Source organism: Podarcis pityusensis (assembly GCF_964106645.2).
Source record: "Podarcis pityusensis genome assembly, chromosome: 11".
Taxonomy (NCBI): Eukaryota; Metazoa; Chordata; class Lepidosauria; order Squamata; family Lacertidae; genus Podarcis; species Podarcis pityusensis.
Genome location: NC_138036.1, coordinates 55,223,628 through 55,243,256, shown reverse-complemented (window position 1 = coordinate 55,243,256; position 19,629 = coordinate 55,223,628). Strand labels below are relative to the sequence as shown.

Sequence of the window (19,629 nt, the reverse complement as noted above, 5' to 3'; positions counted from 1 at the left end):
GGACCAAGGCCATAGTGGTCCAGACACTGCTGGTTAAAGATCTCCGCTGGCAGTCAATATGCTCTCAGGCCAAATTTAAGAGGTAACTATTCACATATAAAGCCCAGCCAACTTGAAGGACCACCTTTATCCATACATTAGGGCTGCCATGTTTCAAAAAGTAAAAACCAGGACACCCCAAACTTGCTGAGCTTTTTTAAGACCCACCCCCAAAAAAGTGGTTTTCCTATTGACTTGTCTAAGATCAAGGACAAAGTGCCACCTTTCAGAAATTCTCCTCGGACGTCAATTCCACCTTTGAAATCCCAGTAAAGTCCGGGAAAATCAGAATGTACGGCAGCCCTAATACATGTCTGTCTGTCCTTTGTGATCTGCTGGAGAAGCACTGCTAACTGACCTGTGTGATATCTGAGTTTGACAGCTAAAAGAAATGGGAGTTTGTAATGTAGTACTGCCTGCATTGAGGAATTCACATATTAAAAGAGGTGTCTTCTGTGCTTAGTTTTAGATACCAGCTTAAAACATTTTTATTTGCACAAGCTTACCTTGCCATGTGGCCTGCGTACACTGCTTTGAGAAGCTTTTTCTTTTTTTCTTTTTTTTTGCATTTGATTTAAGGGTTTAGAAATGTGTGGATAAATAAAGTAAAAAAGAGAAATTCTTGAAGAATGCATTCTTGAACCATGAAAGCTCTTAGTTTTGACTGTATGTGTATGATTCATGAAACACATTCCTGCATTTCCACTCTCCCAAGCTGGCTAACCACCAGAAAAAGCAACAGCTGAGCAAGAACTTTGGACTGAGAAGCTCTGGAGCTCAGTTCAACCTTTGCCACCAAAGCCAAAGCTGTCCAAATTTCGAACAATATTTATTGAATTCTATATCTCATTTTTTCCTCTAAGGAGGGAACACATTGTTCTCTGCCTCCTCATTAATCCCTACAATAACCCTGTGAGGCTTAGATAGAGTAACTGGCCCAAGGTCACCCCAGAGCTTCATGGCCCAGCAGGGATTTGAACCCAGGTCTCTTCCAGCGCCTAGCCCAACACTCTAACCACTACACCACACTGTCTCCCCAAAGAGACTTGAACAGGAAACCTGATGCTCTCACACTGAGCTTCCCAGTCACCAAACACCTTGCAAAATGCAAGTGTGAGTTCAAGAAGAGATGGGGGGTGGCATTATTTACAGAGGGGTGAAAGAGAAGCACCGATGAAGGAGGTTTGTGGCCCAGCCAGGAAACTACGGGACAAATGGGGTGGGTGGCTTGCCGTCGAGTTAGTAGGATCGGTGCCCAGAGGCAGCGGGGACGGACGCTGCAAGGAAGTCTTGGGTAGAAAAGTAGCTTTTGAATGGGGCAGGGGCAGGAAGCGGATCTCACAACCACGATCGGAGGGGGAAGTTGGGGGTTTGTCCCCCCACCTCCTCCGACGGTGCGCGGGATCGCCAGCCGTCCAGGTGCTCGTCCTCCTCCTCACCTGTAAGCCGTCAGCACCGCCTTGTTGACCAGGACGATGCAGAAAGAGCAGATCCCGTAGAAGAGGGCGGAAAGCAGCCGGAGCAGAGGGGAAGGGGCGGCGGCGGCGGCGGCGGCAGAAGCGGCCGGCTCCGGCTTCTCCTCTTGGCTGCCTTTCATCTCTTGGCGAGACCCGGGCGCCCGGCCATTCCGCGCGGCATCCCCACCGCCGCCGCCGCCGGAGGAAGCCGAGCCAAACAGGAAGGAGATCGCGGCCGGCCAGCCAGCCAGCCAGCCTGCCCGTCCCCACCCACTTGGCAGCGGCGGCGGCAACGCGCCCTCTTGCGCTCCCGCGGAAACTTCTCGCCAGCGCTGAGTTTGGGGCGCCCTCTGGTGCCGCTTTGGCCTCTCCAGGCAGCGCAGAGCGCAGGCCGCTCGGGTTAGGGCGCGCTGGCATTTAAGCGCGACCCATGCCCCGCGCAAGAGTTATGGGGACTGTGATAGGAATTTTGAGGTCTTGTTGTTGTTTAGTCGTTTAGTTGTGTCCGACTCTTCGTGACCCCACACAAAAAAGAGTTGTCTAAATCTTGTTTTGTTTTTAAATTGCATCTGATACAGTTTTCTTTTCTTTCTAGATTCCCATCTCCAGTGTTCCTTGGAGTAGGACAGGCACAGTATGTTCAAAGATTAAAAGGTTCTAAATGACAGGTAGCTTAAGGCTCGTTCCAAAATGTGGGTTTTGTTGATGTCAGTGGCTTGGGATATCAGTGTTGAATGACTTCCGATTAAGGTTTTAAGGTTTAATTCATGCAATTCTGTAACTTTGGGTGGGAAAGGACTGAAGCTCGGTGGTAGAACCTTGCACGCGGGAGTCTCCGGCAATTCCAGGTATAGCTGGGAGAGACTCTCATCCGAAACCCGGGAGTGGTACTGCTTTGTTGTTGTTTAGTTGTTTAGTTGTGTCCGACTCTTCGTGACCCCCTGGACCAGAGAACGCCAGGCACTCCTGTCTTCCACTGCCTCCCGCAGTTTGGTCAAACTCATGCTGGTAGCTTCGAGAACACTGTCCAGCCATCTCGTCCTCTGTTGTCCCCTTCTCCTTGTGCCCTCCATCTTTCCCAACATCAGGGTCTTTTCCAGGGAGTCTTCTCTTCTCATGAGGTGGTCAAAGTACTGGAGCCTCAGCTTCAGGATCTGTCCTTCCAGTGAGCACTCAGGGCTGATTTCCTTAAGAGTGGCTAGGTTTGATCTTCTTGCTGTCCATGGGACTCTCAAGCGTCTCCTCCAGCACCATAATTCAAAAGCATCAATTCTTCGGTGATCAGCCTTGTTTATGGTCCAACTTTCACTTCCATACATCACTACTGGGAAAACCATAGCTTTTACTATACGGACCTTTGTTGGCAAGGTGATGTCTCTGCCGGATTTACAGATAAGCTAAACAAGCGCTTATGGCCCCACCCTCTCTCTTTTTTTCCAAATATTTTTTATTGGTTTTCACAAAATTATAAACAAACACATAAAACAAACATAAATCATAACCTTATTAAAAAGTACACTTATTAACATGGTTAAGTGACTTCCTCGCTTCCCCTTGGTTGAATTTCAGTGCATATCCTTTCAACGGCTTTCCAAGTCACAGTTCTTATAAAATTTAACTTGAACATTAACATCCTTAGATCTTTTCATTTTGAAATTATACATATAAATTCATCACTTAACTTATATAAAATCCTAAGCCGATTAAGTATCTGCAAGCTGTTTCCAATTAATTTAACTTGACATATTTAACTCTCTTGGCCCCCCCCCCCACGAAATTTAAAGGGGGGGGAACACCTGGATGTGCATTTCCAAAATATAAGATAAAAAACAAATAAAACTTGCATACAGCAAGTGTTTTGTGTTGAGTAGGCTCCTATGATGTAAGTAATGGGCCTCGCCTGCTAGCCTGCTCCCTAAAATATCACCGGTTTGCTCATTTCTATATATAGGGTGCCGACATTCTGCTATTTGTTTATTTTTTTTCTTTTCAAAATATAGTCCGGCCCCCCCACAAGGTCTGAGGGACAGTGGACCAGCCCCCTGCTGAGTTTGCTGACCCCTGGACTAGATTATGAGTCTTTGTAAATTGTGTTTCTAAAGGAACTTATGTTGTTGCCATATGCCAATGTGTTTATAATCCATTATTATTATTATTGCATTTTGGTGCCTTTGTTGTTCAAGAACTCAGGTTGCTTTCTTACCTGTTACAATTGGTTTTCTGAGAGATCTTCTATTCCTAATCCATTATGAAGCACAGCAACACCCGTTATTAAAGGTTCATTCCTGGAGACCCCATCAGCAAGGCCGCGAGTGGGGTCTTGTCATCTGGGGAGCCCAGGACCTCAATACACACTGCCCAGGTTTGCACCCAAGGAAGGTCACTTTGGTGCTATTAACGCAGCGGTTTGACTTCACCCTCAGAGGCGAACTCCATTGTCTCGAGACTGATGGATGCCAATAGTCCTGGAGATCAAATGCTTTTGCACACTGCCATGAGAATGGCAAATTGAAGTGACAAACATTACTCAGCCATAACAGCCTTTGTATGACCTACACATATTTCCCCTTCAGCAAATCCTAGAACCCATTTCTCATTCTATTTCACAACCAATCCATATTTAACTTTCTCAGCCCTTCACAGCAGCAGGATTGATATTCACATTCTTTCTTGAGAGATCAGGATCTCGACATCTTATTTTGAATGTATACTTATGAACCTATAATAGCATGTTAAAAACATTCTCCTAACCATACACTAATACAGTCAACACTGCATATACAGGAATTCAAACTGTATGGGAGCAAGTTTGCCCTCTTCTATAAAAGCTGAAGTTTTATCAGTTTGCTGGACTGGAACATTCAGGTGTGTTTTAACACAATGCCAAGGAGGAAAGACGACAAGGCTCTTAGAGAAGCAAGTGCTTTTCATGAAACTGGGCCACCTCCAACCAATTTTACGTCCATCATTCTACCGTGGGAAAGGAAGGCTATTCAAAAATGGAAAACATTCAAGACAGTTCCCAATCTTCTCCCTGTGAGGGAGGGGAGCATGTTTATGGAAGCTTTTAATGTTTGATGCATTACTGTATTTTAATATTTTGTTGGAAGCCGCCTAGAGTAGCTGGGGAAGCCCAGCCAGGTGGGCGGGGTATCAATTATTTATTTATTTATATTATTCGAAGCTGGCACAAGTGACTCAACATCAACACACCTGGCACTGAATTGCTAAAGAAGTTTGGATGAATATTCTAAGAGCTCAAGAATGATAACTACAAACAGATCAAATATATAGAACAATGACAAGTGGTACACTTGCTGATGATCAATTAAGCAAGGGCATTTGATTAGTAACCCGTTTGCTACTTAGCCTCTTAATTCCTACGGAAGCAGTCAGGGTGTACTTCGATTGTCACACATGATTTCTCCACCTTGACTTTATTTCTCTTAAATAAATCATGACATGATGTAATATGTGTTGTTGTTTATCTGAGGTTGTATGTATCCCATTTTATGACCTGCTAAGGAACAAATGATTGCTTTTATGTCCTGATACTGATATGCAAAACCACAGAATTCAAAGAGCACTTTCTTTTTCCCACGGCTGTATTTGTAGCTCCTTCTCCTCACTCACAGTTTAATAAAAATATTTTCCAGTGATAGAATAAGCCAGCCCTTAAGAAAGCATATGAACAAAAACAGGCTTATTAGTCAAGGTTTCAAATGCACACAAGGTGCTTTGCATTTCCTGTTAAATAAATCAGAGAGAGAACTGTACCAACCAGTTCTTCAGTGTACAAGAGTCAGAGACACAGAACTATTGTGCATGCACCAGAACTTCTGAATGTAGCATAGGATCTCAAGGATACAATGCAAAGCAACAGTATCATCATAAACAGTTTTAAAACTCAGGCAACTTTTTATTCAAAGCTTATTAGAATTACAGCATTTTAATTCATGCCAAAAGTACAGCTTAATCATATGAAGCAGAGAATTCTTGAACCACCATTTCAAAAAGCCAATCTTTTTCACAAATGTAACTTATTCTGGAGTTTTCCCAAAGATGTATTTTATACATAATTGGTAAAGCAGCTCAACTAGCCTAGAGCTAGTCAGTATGCAGGGTTTTCTTTTAAAAAAAATAATTAAATGCATATTTTCAATATGCATTCTGTGTAAATATAGACTGAAAAAAGGGGATGTGTTTGTGTGTACCAACAATGAACTAGGTCTTGCTCGCAATACCAGATGTTGCAGTCGTAAGTTTACCTTTAAGTTATCAGTTGGATTCCATGAAGTGCAAAATGTTTTTCCCCTTTCGGGGAAAGCATCAAAGTTGGCATTTGAGGGTCCTTAGCCTTTTTTCCCAAGGACTTCATGTCAATTGTTATGTGCTCGAAAAATCCAGATTGAAGTGCTTTGCTTTAAAGAATCAGAGGTGGCAAACAAACATAAGAAATTAACAAGCCCAAAAGTGACAGTGTAATTTAAATCCATCTACTGCACTACCTTCCCCCTTCTAGCTGTTTGCCAGCATTAATACATAATTCTTAAGGATATACAAAAATGACTTTGACACTATATAAGTATAACCCTGGAAATGTATCTTTATCTTGCCAATGACAAGACATCTGTAATTAAACTTTATATTGGGAAATAACATTCTTTGCTCATTTGTTGTGGTCAGAAGGAATGAAGTCCAACAAATTCTTAAATAATAGGTGGTTGTTAGGACAAGTATCACATAGTTTATATTTTTATGCCAATAGCCTTAATTTTTTTCTAAAAACAGGAGCATAAAATTCTCTTAGTCTATTATGCACCTCTACTCAATTTGATCACAAATCGCTATAAAAGGCACATGCCTGGCATATGATAACTTAAAACTATTAAGGCTATACCTTTTTTCCCCGTTGAGTGCTCAAGAGCACTAAATGCTATCCCTATATCTTAATTTGGGGGGAAAGGGAAAAAAATACTAATCCATACATCTCACACTTGCAACTACTTCCGGAAGCCTAATTTACTAATTGTATAGCAAATACTTTTATCAATAACTGTACTAGCTAGTGAACACAAAACTTGGTATGTGACGTTTCAAATGGAAGCAATAAGGTGGCGTTATGCAAGAAATATCTATCTGCAATTAAAATCTTCTGAAGCAGTATTAGTGTTTGCTGTCTTTTACTAAAATGCTACCCTGTAAATATCCCCATTACCAAAAACAAATCCCATTGCTCTAGGGTTTAAATCTGAAAGAAATCCTCAACTGATGGAATGTTACCATGATGCCTAGAATTTGCAAGATGTATCACTCAGTTATAGGTGAGTCCAACAATGTGCAAATGTTCCCAATATTCTGTTGGGAACAAGAAGTGCTACTCAACCAAAAGACTGCCAAGACCTCAGCCTACTAAAAGGAAAGTCAGTCTCCATGTCAGTAGTCACAGCGAAGAATCTGAACGACATACTACCCAGTTATTCTATGCTGCTACAAGGTTACAACAGCGATTTCTAGCATTCTTGCGAGCAATGCTAGGTAAAATATTGATGTTTGAAAAACCATGGTTGCATCACTGTTTACATCCAATTTAAAAAAAAAAATGTTTCAACTATTTTCTTTGAACGTACGTACCATTATTCTAATCTAATAAGTTCAGAAAGTGCTTCCTGTGAAAACTTTATCAAAGAATGACAGGAATTCTGACTTTACACACTTTTACATAGAGGCAAGCCCCACTGATTGCAGTGACTTACTTCCACATAATTGTGATTAAGAGCAAAGCCCTAACTTTGCAAATCTAGCTTTCCATAACATGAGCATTTCCCACTCTGCATTATACAGTCTCCTATTTACAAAATACTTTAAAAAGCTTTACATCTGACTTTCTCATACAAAAAAAAAGTGCAATTCTCTTACCCCATTTCCTGGGGCAACAACATTCTTCATAAATTCTACAGAATAGCAGCCTATAGAAGCAAATAAGGTGCTTAGCTTATGCCCAGGAGCTAACTGGTTTTAAGTACCAAATGCAGTACTTTTTATCAGCAGGTCCAGTTCGTCTATTACTGTCGTAATGGTGCCCCAGCCAAGTTGGCAAGCTCAATTAGTGCCAGTGCTCCATGCAAGCGTTCGCGCTGTTCTTGGAGGCGGCTACAGGAAACTGAATGGGTAGTATTTTTTTCCTCCTCCTCCTCATCTTCAGACTGAAGATATTCCATGGGATCCTGCTGCTCCTGGTCAGGCTTATGGGTAGTTTTGCTTTTCAACATAGGAGTGCGCTGTTCTCTCATCTCCCAGTACCTGTCAGTAAAGATGAATGTTAGCATTATAAATAGCAACTGAAAACACTGTAGCCTGATAGTCCCTTGGATTAAGCTAAGGAAAGGATTGGTTCATTCAAAGCAAAGACTGTGAAGTAAGAAGGAATAAGAAGCCTTTAAAAAATAAGACTTGCCGAGTGTGGTTTGAAATGCCATACTTACAATACATCCAAAGTGACATGACAAAATGTTCTCAATTCTCAATGCTTTTAAACTTATTTAATTTATGAATTGCTTTTAAACATTGCAAAGTATTTTTTAAATAAGAAGAAGAAGAAGAAGAAGCAGCTTTGCATTTTATATGAAAGAACTTACTTTGCCAGCCATTCAGCAACAGCTTTGTTCTCTGCAGTTTGCTTTTTATTCAGTCTGTCTGTTGGTTCTTCTCTCCTCAGCTTTGCATATGGATGTTTGGGACAATGACGGTTTGCATGCGTGAATCTGCTTACGCATCCTTATTAAAAAGACAAGACAGACATACCAATAATTTAAACAAAGACATTCTACTATCTTTCCATGTTTAAAACGCAAACACTGCTCGGCCCAGAAAACATAATATTCAAAACATACACCAAGTGGAGTTTTTCTGTAGTTAGTGTTACAAAGTAGACACTAGTGCTTGGCAACCAAAATTCTGGCTTACGTGTTCCAATCAGTGTATAAAACTCTCGGGTTCTGGGCCCCTTTAGCTTTCCAAATTTCTGTTGCATGCCCCTCCCCACTTATTCCAAAGATATATTGCCCTATGGCCACACATGCTGACTGGCCATGAAATGGCTCTCCCCCGTTCAAGCTACATAATCCCCATAGGTCCTTCCTTCTAAGGAAGCAAGGGGCCTACACAAAATACTCCCCTCCTCCATATTCAAGCACACAGCTTCAGCTTTCACCATTTTCAGCGATCCCAAACCCCCCACGCCCAGTCTTAGTGCTTCACTACATGATGCATTCTTTCAAAAATGCTTTCTTTTCACACATTCCAGGCAAAGTAAAGCACTCAGTATCACCAGTTTTAGCTGAGGAATTAAATATTAGTTGAACACCCTCCCATAGATTTCAATGGATTTTTTAAGCACTTTATTTTACTGTTAATACTGTTATTTTTTCAAACTAGTAGTACACATAATCTTCCTTCCCTCTCGTATAATACATATTAGAAGCAGGCACGTCTTATTCCCAATTGTATTCACAGCAGTTTATTTGAACAAAAGTTAATTCTGTCTTGGCTCACCATTTTCGGCGCACACAAAAGGTTTTTCCCCTGTATGGAGACGTTGGTGCGTTTTAAGTTGCCCACTCTGAACAAAAGCTTTCCCACACTCTGGGTAGTCACACAAATAAGGCCTTTCACCTGGGGAAAAAACAATCATGGGGTTGAAAAGGGTATTTGTAGAAATAAAAGCACTGAAAACTCATTCTGAAAAGTGTGTTACTTTTGTTAGTATTGTAAAGCCGTCAAATTTTAAAATGTTTTTAGTTACTTTGAAATATAATTAAGGGACAACAACCAAGATGTACATAAAATTCAGAATGGATCAAGTGCTGATGCTCTAGCTGGCATGCTACTTGACCACACACCTTTAATTAATCTCTGATATACATTCTCTGCTTCCAAGTTACTGCAAAAGGTACATCCTATCACGGACGTAGGCAGGATTTTTGTTGGGGGGGGGCAGAACCTCAGTTTGCTATTTTTATTGCTGGGGAGCAGCTGCCCTTCTTTGCCCCCCACCCCCCAGGCTGGCTATGCCCATGCACCCTATATTTCCTCATTCAAACAATTCAACAGAATGGGCATTATTCAAAGTTAAGATTCTTTGAAGTCCCATTGGTTTAAAGTTCTCGCATTGAAAGGAAAATCCTATAGCCCATGGGTAGGCAAACTAAGGCCTGGGGGCTGGATCTGGCCCAATCGCCTTCTAAATCTGGCCCATGGACGGTCCGGGAATCAGCGTGTTTTTACATGAGTAGAATGTGCCTTTTTAATTAACATGAATCTCTGGGTTATTTGTGGGGCATAAGAATTCGTTCATTCCCCCCCCCTTCAAAATATAGTCCGGCCCCCCACAAGGTCTGAGGGACAGTGGACCAGCCCCCTGCAGAAAAAGTTTGCTGATCCCTGCTATAGCCCTTTGGAGGGTGCCAGAGATTACACAGCAGGGAGTTCTGCTGTTGGATTTCCCTTCCGCATCAACCCTGAAATCTGAAGTGTGTTAGTCCAACATATGTCAGAACTTTGATGCTGTAGGCCCGATATGGGGCTTGTTTGGGGGGATGCCAGGGGAGAAACGAGAAACTGCAGAATGCAAAATCATTCCTCCTTCACTTCTGCTCTCCTGGGTTGAACCTAGCAAGCCTTTGTATCGGGCACCTGAACTGCCTTAGGTTCACTCCCAAATTTTAGCTGGCTAGTGGCCCTAATTCCAAAGCAAGTGTCAAAAGCTTCAGAGTGTCTTGTTGTCGCCTTCTGCCTGGATAAACTTGAAGAAGCAGAATCCTTGTGACCAACTTAGGAGTTTAAGGAAAGAGAAAAAAACAGAAGATGCAAACCAACCACCTACTTCCCACCCCAAATGATGTCTTGTGTTTGTTCACTTGGAAGCAAGACCCAGCCCAGTATAAATGTAATTAAAAGACTATCACAGTATTTCATTACTATATTTTAATATTTTGTTGGAAGCCGCCCAGAGTGGCTGGGGAAGCCCAGCCAGATAGGCGGGGTATAAATATTATTATTATTATTATTATTATTCCATACTTTGGTGAAGCTACAGTGTTTATTAAGAGACAGGTTTACAGAAGAGCAACAAGGAAATATGGAACACATGCAGTTGCAGTTCAGGGGAATTGTTTGAGCCTCCCCACAAATTACCGTAAATGCATCTCTCACAAAAAGTTATAAGCAAGGAAGAAACTAAAGAAGCCTCTATTACATGATTAAATGTGTGAAATACTTCCTCTCATTTCTTTAAGTGTCAGCGATTATAGAGCTGGAAAGGGACCACAAGGGTTATCTAGTCCAACCCCTCACAGTGCAGGAATCATTTGCCCATTGTGGGGCTCGAACCCACAACCCTGAGATTAAGAGTCTCATCCACTCCCAACTGATCTATCCCAGTTGACACCCTTGGAATGAATACTTCCAAGACTACTTCATTAATTGCCATTAATTTCATTTTAATTAATTTTTATAATGAAATGTTTTAGAATGTTGGATTATTTGATTGTTTGATTATTTGATTGTTGTTAGCCGCCCTGAGCCCGGCTTTGGCTGGGGAGGGCGGGATATAAATAAAATTTTTTATCATTATTATTATTATTATTATTTTTATTATTCACCTGGACTTCAGATTGTAGCTGCAATGCCATTGTTGTACTATTACAAACAGACGGTATCATGTTATGAAATTCCACCCTATCACAAATTCCAATTAGTTCATAACAAACACTTTAGCCTATTTTTCTCCAGGACCCATGCTTTGACAGAATATCCATGCTTGATTTCCCCCCTTATTGACTTGTTCCACTTACCAGTGTGAGTTCTTTTGTGGGCCTGTAAAGACTTTTCTCGTGGGAATACTCTGTTGCAAACACTACAACGAATCCTGCTTGAAGAGTGCTCTCCCTCGCTTATTAGATCTCGGACGGTGTCTGCTCTTGGTCGACCTCTTCTAGTCCCATCCTGGTAAATAAACAGGCCATTATCAAATGCTTCCCAAGAACTACTATATAAAAGGTGGTGGGGCATTAGACCTCAGTTCATAGGCCAGTGGAGCTGTTGCAGGCATTTCCTGGCACAAAACTACAGTCACAACTTGCTAGAGCCCAAAACACTGGCATTTTTGTCAGCACCTGTTTGCTGAATGTGCGATCAATACATTTAATACGTACATAACTAATTATATCTTATTGTGCTTGGTATCTTACTGGACAATTTGCACAATGCCAGTCTGACATCGCACTGCATACCGTCCAACATTTCTCCAATGAAAACAGGGCCATCTTATTCTATAATAATGCCAATGATTTTATTATTTATACCACAACCATCTGACAGGGTAGGCTCAGCCACTCTGGGTGGCTTCCAACATAAATAAAAACCAAATAAAACATTAAACATTTAAAAACTTCCCTATACAGGGCTGCCTTTCGATTTCTTCTAAAGATTGTATTACTTATCCCCTTATTTAAATGCTGGCCTTGAATTGTATCTCCTTAGTTCGGGGATCACATATCTCCATACCCTCCAACACAAGGGCACTTGGAGGGACTGGCATTGTGAAGATGCTCGCGCCTAGGTCAGCGTGTGGCTCCCTTATCCCTGCCTTTCTGCGAGTCTCAAAAGAAAAAGAGCGAAGAACGATGTTAAATTGCAGCAGTGTTCGCAGCCACTGTCTGGGGGTATGTGTGTGCCACTTATTCAGGAAATGTGTTCTCTACCAAGCTGGTGTGGCGTAATTTTTACACATTACTTGGGAAGACAGGCGAACTAATTCCAGCGTACTGGAAGAAGCAAAGATCATCACTGTTGAAGCAATGATTCTTCAACATCAAATACGGTGGACTGGTCATGTTGTGCAAATGCCTGATTATTGTCTTCCAAAGCAACTACAGTACTCTATTCTGAACTTAAAAATGGAAAGCGTAATGCTGGTGGTCAACAAAAGAGGTTTAAAGCCTCATGGCATATCTAATAAAAATGTAGTATAAACACCAACAACTGGGAAACACTGGCCTGCGAGTGCTCCAATTGGAGAACAGCCTGGACCAAAGGTGTCATGGGCTTTGAAGACACTCGAAACGTACTAAGAGGAAGGCATGCTTAGCAAACCCTCACCGTGATCAACTCCCGCCTGGAAACCAATGTCCCCACTGTGGAAGGACGTGTGGATCCAGAATTGGCTTCCACAATCACTTACGGACTCATTGTTAAGACTGTGGCAATGGAAGAATGCAGCAGCTAGACTGGTGACTGGGGGCGGCCGCCGAGACCACATAACACCGGTCTTGAAAGACCTACATTGGCTCCCAGTACGTTTCCAAGCACAATTCAAAGTGTTGGTGCTGACCTATAAAGCCCTAAATGGCCTCGATCCAATATACCTGAAGGAGCGTCTCCACCCCCATCCTTCTGCCCAGACACTGAGGTCCTGTGCTGAGGGCCTTCTGGTGGTGCCCTCACTGCGAGAAGCAAAGCTACAGGAAACCAGGCAAAGGGCCTTCTCGGTAGTGGCACCTGCCCTGTGAAACGCCCTCCCACCAGATGTCAAAGAGAAAAACAACTACCTAACTTTTAGAAGACATCTGAAGGGAAGTTGTTAATGTGTGACATTTTAATGTATTTTTGATCTTTGTTGGAAGCCGCCTAGAGTGTCTGGGGAAGCCCAGCCAGATGGGCAGGGTACAAATAATAAATTATTGTTATTATTATTACTCAGATCGCCAAAGGAGAAAGAAGTGAGCCTCCGGCTGGGACCTGGGAGGTCCAGGTTCAAACCCAGACTCAGGTGGGTTAGAAATGTAAAAAGAAACAAAACGTGTATGCCAAATATTCAGGAAGCAGAAGATTGCCGTTTATTTAAGAGTTGTATCAACCGGACATAAGGAGGCGAAGAATGGCAGATGAAGATGATGGATTTTTTTGAGCTAGCTGACCTAACCGGAAGAGTCCGCGACCAGAAGGAGGAGGAGTATCAGGAAGATTGGATCAAATTTAATGATTACTTAGTTAAACATGTTAAGTTAAACTAACTGAAAACAGCTTGCAGATACTTAATTGGCTTAGGATTTTATTTAAGTTAAGTGATGAATTAATAGGTTTAATTTCATAATATGAAGTTCTAAGGATGTTAATGTTTAAGTTAAATTATTTTAAGAACTATGATTTGGAAAACCGTTAAAAGGACATGCAATGAAATTCAACAAAGGGGACGCGAGGAAGTCACTTAACAATGTTAATAAGTGTAATTTTTAATAGGGTTATGATTTATTTATGTTTGTTTGTTTATAAGGTTGTAAAAATCAATTTTAAAAAATTGGGGAAAAGGGGGGACATAAGGAGGGGAGGTTGCTACCGTCGTTGTTGTTATTTAAAGGGCGCAGAGAGAGCGCGCGCGCCCTCTTAAGCACCGCAGGTGCCAAAGGGAGCTGCTCCTGCGCGCCCAGCCGCGAATTTCGAGCGTGCGTGCGCGCGCGCTACCACGCGGGAAAAAGCGGAGGCGCGCGCGCGCGGAACCTCTCAATACACACACACCCGCTTTTGGCGCGCGGAGGTGTCGTCACCCAGCGCGTGAATCACTCGCGGAAGTGACTTAACTGCACTCAAACACACACCAAAAAAAAACAGAGCACCCGAGGGGGCGGGGCCGGCCGGACGTTGGCCAGAACCCTTTAAAAAGAAAAGGATCCGGGATCCCTTTCCCCTCAACCGCCGCCGCCGCGCGCCTTTCCCTGCCCCGCCCCCTCCAGGGGCTCTTAACCCCTTCGGCGCCGCACTCACCCTCAAGTGCCCGCCGCCCCCGATGCCGCTGTCCGGGCTGCCCGCCTCCTCGTCCTCTCCGCCCGAGCGCCCCGCGGCTCCACGGACGCCGCCGCCCCCTGCTCCTCCTCCTCCACCTCCTCCGCCATCGCGGAGAGGCTGCGGCGTGGCCGGCGGGGGGCTGAGGGTGACGTTGTGCGCGTTCTCCCCCCAGCGCCACGGGTAGACCATGAAGTCGCTGAAGCCCGGGCTGGTGGGGATGGGCGGCGGCGGGGGCGCGCGGCCGTCGGCTCCGCGGGGCGGCTTGACGGGGGTGGTCTTGATGACCGAGACCAGGACGCGCTTCGGGGAGTCGCCCGGGCACAGGAGGGCGGGCGCGGGGAGGCCCGGCCGCTCCGACATCCTGCGCCGGGAGTCGCCCTCTCGCACGCTCCGCTCCGCCGCCGCCGCCGCCGCCGCCCTCGGCTCTTCTCCGGTGCCTGAGGGGACGCCTCAGGGGCGCATGGCCGCGAAGCAGGCAGAGCTTTTCCCCTCAGGGACGCCGCCAACCCCGAAGCAGCCGCGGCCTCTTCCCACACGCGGCTTGTCACCCAGCAGCGGCCGCAACCCTGACCGCCGCCGCCGCCACCGAATCCAAGACTTTCCCGCGTTACATTTCGCGCCTGGGCGGAACCAATCACCAAGTCGAGCGCGGACGTCAGGAGAGTGGCGGGCTGCCGCGGCCAATGGCGCGCGGAGAAAGCGCCCAGCTCCCTCACTTCAAAGGCGGGTGGCTGGGAAAAGGTGGGACTTAGCCGTAGCGGAGCTCAGCCATTGGCTGGCGCTTGGCCGTCTCTGGCCAACAGAATTCGAAAATCTCCTAGGGTGGGTGGGCCGCCGGCATCCCACCAAGGCCCGCCCCCGGCTGTCCTCATGTGAAGAATTGTGCTTGGTGCTGATTGGCTGTGGGCAGGAAAGAGGCGGGTTCTGTCGCTGGCGGTTAAATGCGCAGTAAACAGGCTTTGGGCGCGTTTGGCGCGTTATTTAGTCCCAGGCGTCTGGCCAATCACAACTGCCGACGCAGCTCTCTAGGCGCGCTAAGCAAGAGGCCACCTGAGCGCTTATCACGTGACAATCTCTATTTAAATGTAATTAATGAATCAGAATAGGGACGCGGGTGGCGCTGTGGGTAAAAGCCTCAGCGCCTAGGACTTGCCGATCGAAAGGTCGGCGGTTCGACTCCCCGCGGCGGGGTGCGCTCCTGCCATTCGGTCCCAGCGCCTGCCCACCTAGCAGTTCGAAAGCACCCCCCGGGTGCAAGTAGATAAATAGGGACCGCTTACTGGCGGGAAGGTAAACGGCGTTTCCGTGTGCTGCACTGGCTCGCCAGATGCAGCTTTGTCACGCTGGCCACGTGACCTGGAAGTGTCTCCGGACAGCGCTGGCCCCCGGCCTCTTAAGTGAGATGGGCGCACAACCCTAGAGTCTGTCAAGACTGGCCCGTACGGGCAGGGGTACCTTTAATGAATCAGAATAGGAAAATGTGCAGTTGGACGGAAACACGCTTATGTTATTAGCTAAAACTGTGATAAACAAGAAAAGATGTTGTGCCAGTCTAATATATTGGGCTTTAAAGCCCTGGTTCTCAATAGAATGGAATTATTCCCCAAACCTAGAAGAAAATTGTTGTGGGTGAACATATCCGACGACACAGCTCTTATTTATTCACAGGCCAGAACAGAACTGAACTGAAGGGTTCAGCCAACCTGGTTATATAGAGCTCCACTAGAACGCAACTGTAACACTTTCTGTAACTATCCAATCACTGAATGTCACTTTCAATCCCTTATTTGCATATGTGGACCTGAGTGAAAACTATCTACAGTATCCCCCTGATGGCCCTGGTTGAGAACTTCAGTACATAACAAAAATAGTGTGCCAAAGTACAGTGGTACCTCGGGTTACATACGCTTCAGGTTACAGACTCCACTAACCCAGAAATAATACTTCAGGTTAAGAACTTTGCTTCAGAATGAGAACAGAAATCGTGCTCCAGTGACGCGGCGGCAGCAGGATGCCCCATTAGCTAAAGTGGTGCTTCAGGTTAAGAACAGTTTCAGGTTAAGAACGGACCTCCGGAACGAATTAAGTACTTAACCCGAGGTACCACTGTACATTCATCGCAGAGGCGAGATAGCAGCCCAGCTGGATCAAACCAAAGGCCTATCTAGTGCAGCCAGGGATTTGCTAGCATGCTCAGCCACGATTCTGTCAGCTCTTTGTTATACGCTTCTGGGACAATGCACTCTCATAGTCATGTACTGTATAAGAAAGTTGAACTTAGGATTTATGTAGCACATTTGTAAAGTTTTTTTTTTTTTAATGAATACAGTCATAGGTTTTTTTCATCTGGAACTCACCAGAACTCAGTTCCAGCACCTCTCAACCGGACTCCATTATAAGAGAACAAGGGAGGCATTCGTGATGAGTTCCTGCACCTCTTTTTCTAGAAAAACAGCGGTGAAGACAATATTGTCCGGATATTTATTGCATTTCCTTTCTGTGGATAAGCCAAGCAGAAATTCATTAAATATGTATCTGTTTAAAATCACCACATTTATATTTACATTTCTTCCAAGGAATTCAAGGTGACAGGCATGTTTCTCCCACACCCCATTTTATACGCTGAAAAGTCCTGTGAGGTAGGTTAGACAATCATTATTTGCCATGGCTGTGCTCAGCTTTTAGTACGCTTTTGAATTCCAGTGGCTGAAAAGCACAGGAGGAGAGAGTGCTATTGTGTTCGGGTCTTACTAGTGGGTTTCCCATAGGCACCTGGTTGGACACCATGAGAACAAGATACTGGACTAAATGGGCCACTAACGTGATCTAGTAGGCTTTGACATTCTTAAATTGTGACTGGTCCAAGGTGAGCTTCATGATTGAGTGGGAATTTGAAACCCCGTCTCCCAAATCCTAGTCTGACACTGCTACCCCCCCCCCACTATCATTAACATACATATGTTCCTATGTATGTAAGGAAGTTGTTTTGAAAGCTGCAACTTCTAAATTTCTGTCGGGATATATCTGACACACACACACACACACACACACACACACACATATATATATATACAGTGGTACCTCGGGTTATATACAATCTGAACCAACAGTGGAGGGGTTCACAGCATTAATACCCAAATAAAGCCCAGCTTCTTCCATAGCCACAGCTCTCTCTGCCTTTCCAGCCGGCAGCTTTTGCATTCAATTTCTAGCTGATACAGCTCTGACCTTTTGCATTTCTAACTAACAGACAGCTAAGTGGGGGAGGCCCCCAATTTGTCCTCTTGCACAGAACCACTCCCTTTGTTCCCTTAACAGTAACAAATTATCTTTAGCAGTCTATTATCAGGCTATCTGGCTGGCCTGGCTACTGCAGCAATCCATGCTGGATCCAGGAATTGGAAGAGGGGCTCAGGCATACCTCCCAAACCTATAACAATTACTGGCCTATGATTTATTACTACATCTGGCAGCACTTAGTTGGACAGGCAACATTCATACTGTTACAGATCTGGGATGCCAGAGTTTGAGGGTGCAAGGGCACCCAGAACTGCTAGAGTTAGTGAATGTTAGAAATCAGTAAAAGGGTAGAATTTAGCTGATTTTTGGAGTAGGAAGCAACAGTGCCAGACACTAGATTCAAAATACAGGCCAAACTAGTTCTCCTGTTCAGGAGATTGCTGTTAGCGATGACATTAAGAAAACAAGAAGAACTAAGTAGTAGGCCGTTAAAGAACTACCCAGCTGCTGTCCTTCCACCTCAGCTGTGTGTTACTTATAGCACAGTTGGAAGAGGCTGCAGGAGGCTTGATGTCACACAGGAAAAATGTGTCCTTTTTGGAAAACAGGTCTCGAGAAGGGGAACAAAGAAACTGAAGGGGAGGTGTTGCACTTTGCAAGGTGTTCTGGGAACAAGGAGGAGGAAGTAGAAAGAATTTCATGCGCTGGAGGAGGAGGTTCCGCAAGAGACTGCAGGCCATGACTGCCTTTTGCTTTGGACCCAAGCTCACCGAAGCTATGAGAGGAGCAATGAGGGACACGCTTGGGATGCAATATTCTGTGTCCCATCCATTGAAGGCTTTAGGTGTAAATATCTTTAAAATAAACCGTATTTCTTAAAGGCACTAGTCTATGCTGCAGTGTTCAAAACTCCCATTGTTCTAGGCGTGTTTTGAGACAAGGAATTTCATTAGCGAGAGCAGTTTCTGAGCTCTGAGCACAGTACTGCGCCTATGATTTCAGATTAAAACTGCAGAGTGGAAGGAAGGGAGGAGCTTTTTCTGCCTCCCCACTCCAAGCCACTCTCTGAAAACTGGAGAAGAGACCCTCTTAAGAATATTAGGGGGGCAGGCAGGGGAAGCATGGCTTTGTTTTTGCAGTCTTCATATGAGGACTAGTCTATGAATATAAAATGAATATAAGGTTTTAGCTGCAGTTCATTCATTTTCAGCTTTGTATTCTTGTAAAGAAAGTATGTCTAGACATTCCGTTGTTTCACCCATAACCTAGGTTTAAGGTGCCATTTAGCTTCTAGCTTTCATATCTCAGTTTTTAACATTGCTATGCTGTGCCTCGATTTCCCAACACAACCCTGTTGCAGAGTTTGGGGGTGACATGCAGCCTTAGTAACAATACATTGCCTCACACATGCTGTCATCCTCCACACCTTTAGGGAAGGATTTTCCCCTCTCCCTGACTGAAAGGAAATTGTACTCTTTTCACCCCAAGTTACAAAACATGCTCTGCATCAAATAAATAGTATGGAGTGTGTTGGTTAAGTTCATATTTCTTATAAATGCACTCTAGCCTACTTATTTGCACAGTGTGGCATCCATTGAGGGCTTTGTACTAGTAGAAGCACTTCTGCTAACACAACACTTTTACTAATCCTCCTTTTTCCATTTGCTGTCCTCCGTGTCATATCTACCAAATATTTAGGAGTAGGTTTCAGGGAGCATGAGCAGATGCGCCGGTAGGTGGGGACAGTAACAATCAGGTGCAGAAGTGGAAGCGCTTCTAATGCAAAGCCACTGTTGGAGACAAGTCCTATATTGGCTTATACATGTTGGGCATAAGAACTAGAAGAGTAAGGAAAAGGCATCATAGAAAAGATGGGTTCCGAAATGCGACTGGACGGAAGTAAGAAACATAGTATTGCACAGGTGTTCTGGGAAGCAGTTCAAGTATATGGAGCAATAAGGAGGAGAGGCAGATTTTTTTACCCTAGATTGTAGGATTAATCTACACTGGTGTGTAGATTAAAATGTGACACCAGAGTGCTGTAGAGCAG

At 44.5% G+C, this 19,629-nt stretch overlaps 2 protein-coding genes across 2 annotated transcripts in view; both read right to left on the bottom strand.

Annotated features, from left to right (window-relative positions):
- SLC35D2 (solute carrier family 35 member D2) overlaps positions 1-1,713 on the bottom strand; it is a 30,643-nt gene extending 28,930 nt beyond the window's left edge. Inside the window, exon 1 of the mRNA XM_080973063.1 lies at positions 1,479-1,713. Within this exon, the coding sequence (XP_080829189.1) occupies positions 1,479-1,636 (158 nt within the window). The 5' untranslated portion in view covers positions 1,637-1,713. The remainder of the gene's footprint in view (positions 1-1,478) is intronic.
- Positions 1,714-7,092: 5,379 nt separating this feature from the next.
- On the bottom strand, positions 7,093-14,903 carry ZNF367 (zinc finger protein 367). The gene is made up of 5 exons (XM_080973050.1): positions 14,319-14,903; positions 11,351-11,501; positions 9,051-9,170; positions 8,135-8,273; positions 7,093-7,799 (listed from the first exon to the last, which is right to left on the bottom strand). The coding sequence occupies exons 1-5, from the start codon at positions 14,697-14,699 to the stop codon at positions 7,562-7,564; spliced, it is 1,029 nt and encodes a 342-aa protein (XP_080829176.1). The 5' UTR covers positions 14,700-14,903; the 3' UTR covers positions 7,093-7,561.
- Between the last annotated feature and the right edge of the window lie 4,726 nt (positions 14,904-19,629).

Excerpts from the sequence above, each read along its gene's own strand:
- ZNF367 (XM_080973050.1), bottom strand. The coding sequence starts at position 14,699 with ATGTCGGAGCGGCCGGGCCTCCCCGCGCCCGCCCTCCTGTGCCCGGGC. Across the intron at positions 8,274-9,050 it reads TTTTGTGTGCGCCGAAAATG|GATGCGTAAGCAGATTCACG; the intron begins GTGAGCCAAGAC and ends CTTTTTAATAAG. Across the intron at positions 7,800-8,134 it reads GTTGCTGAATGGCTGGCAAA|GTACTGGGAGATGAGAGAAC; the intron begins GTAAGTTCTTTC and ends CTTTACTGACAG.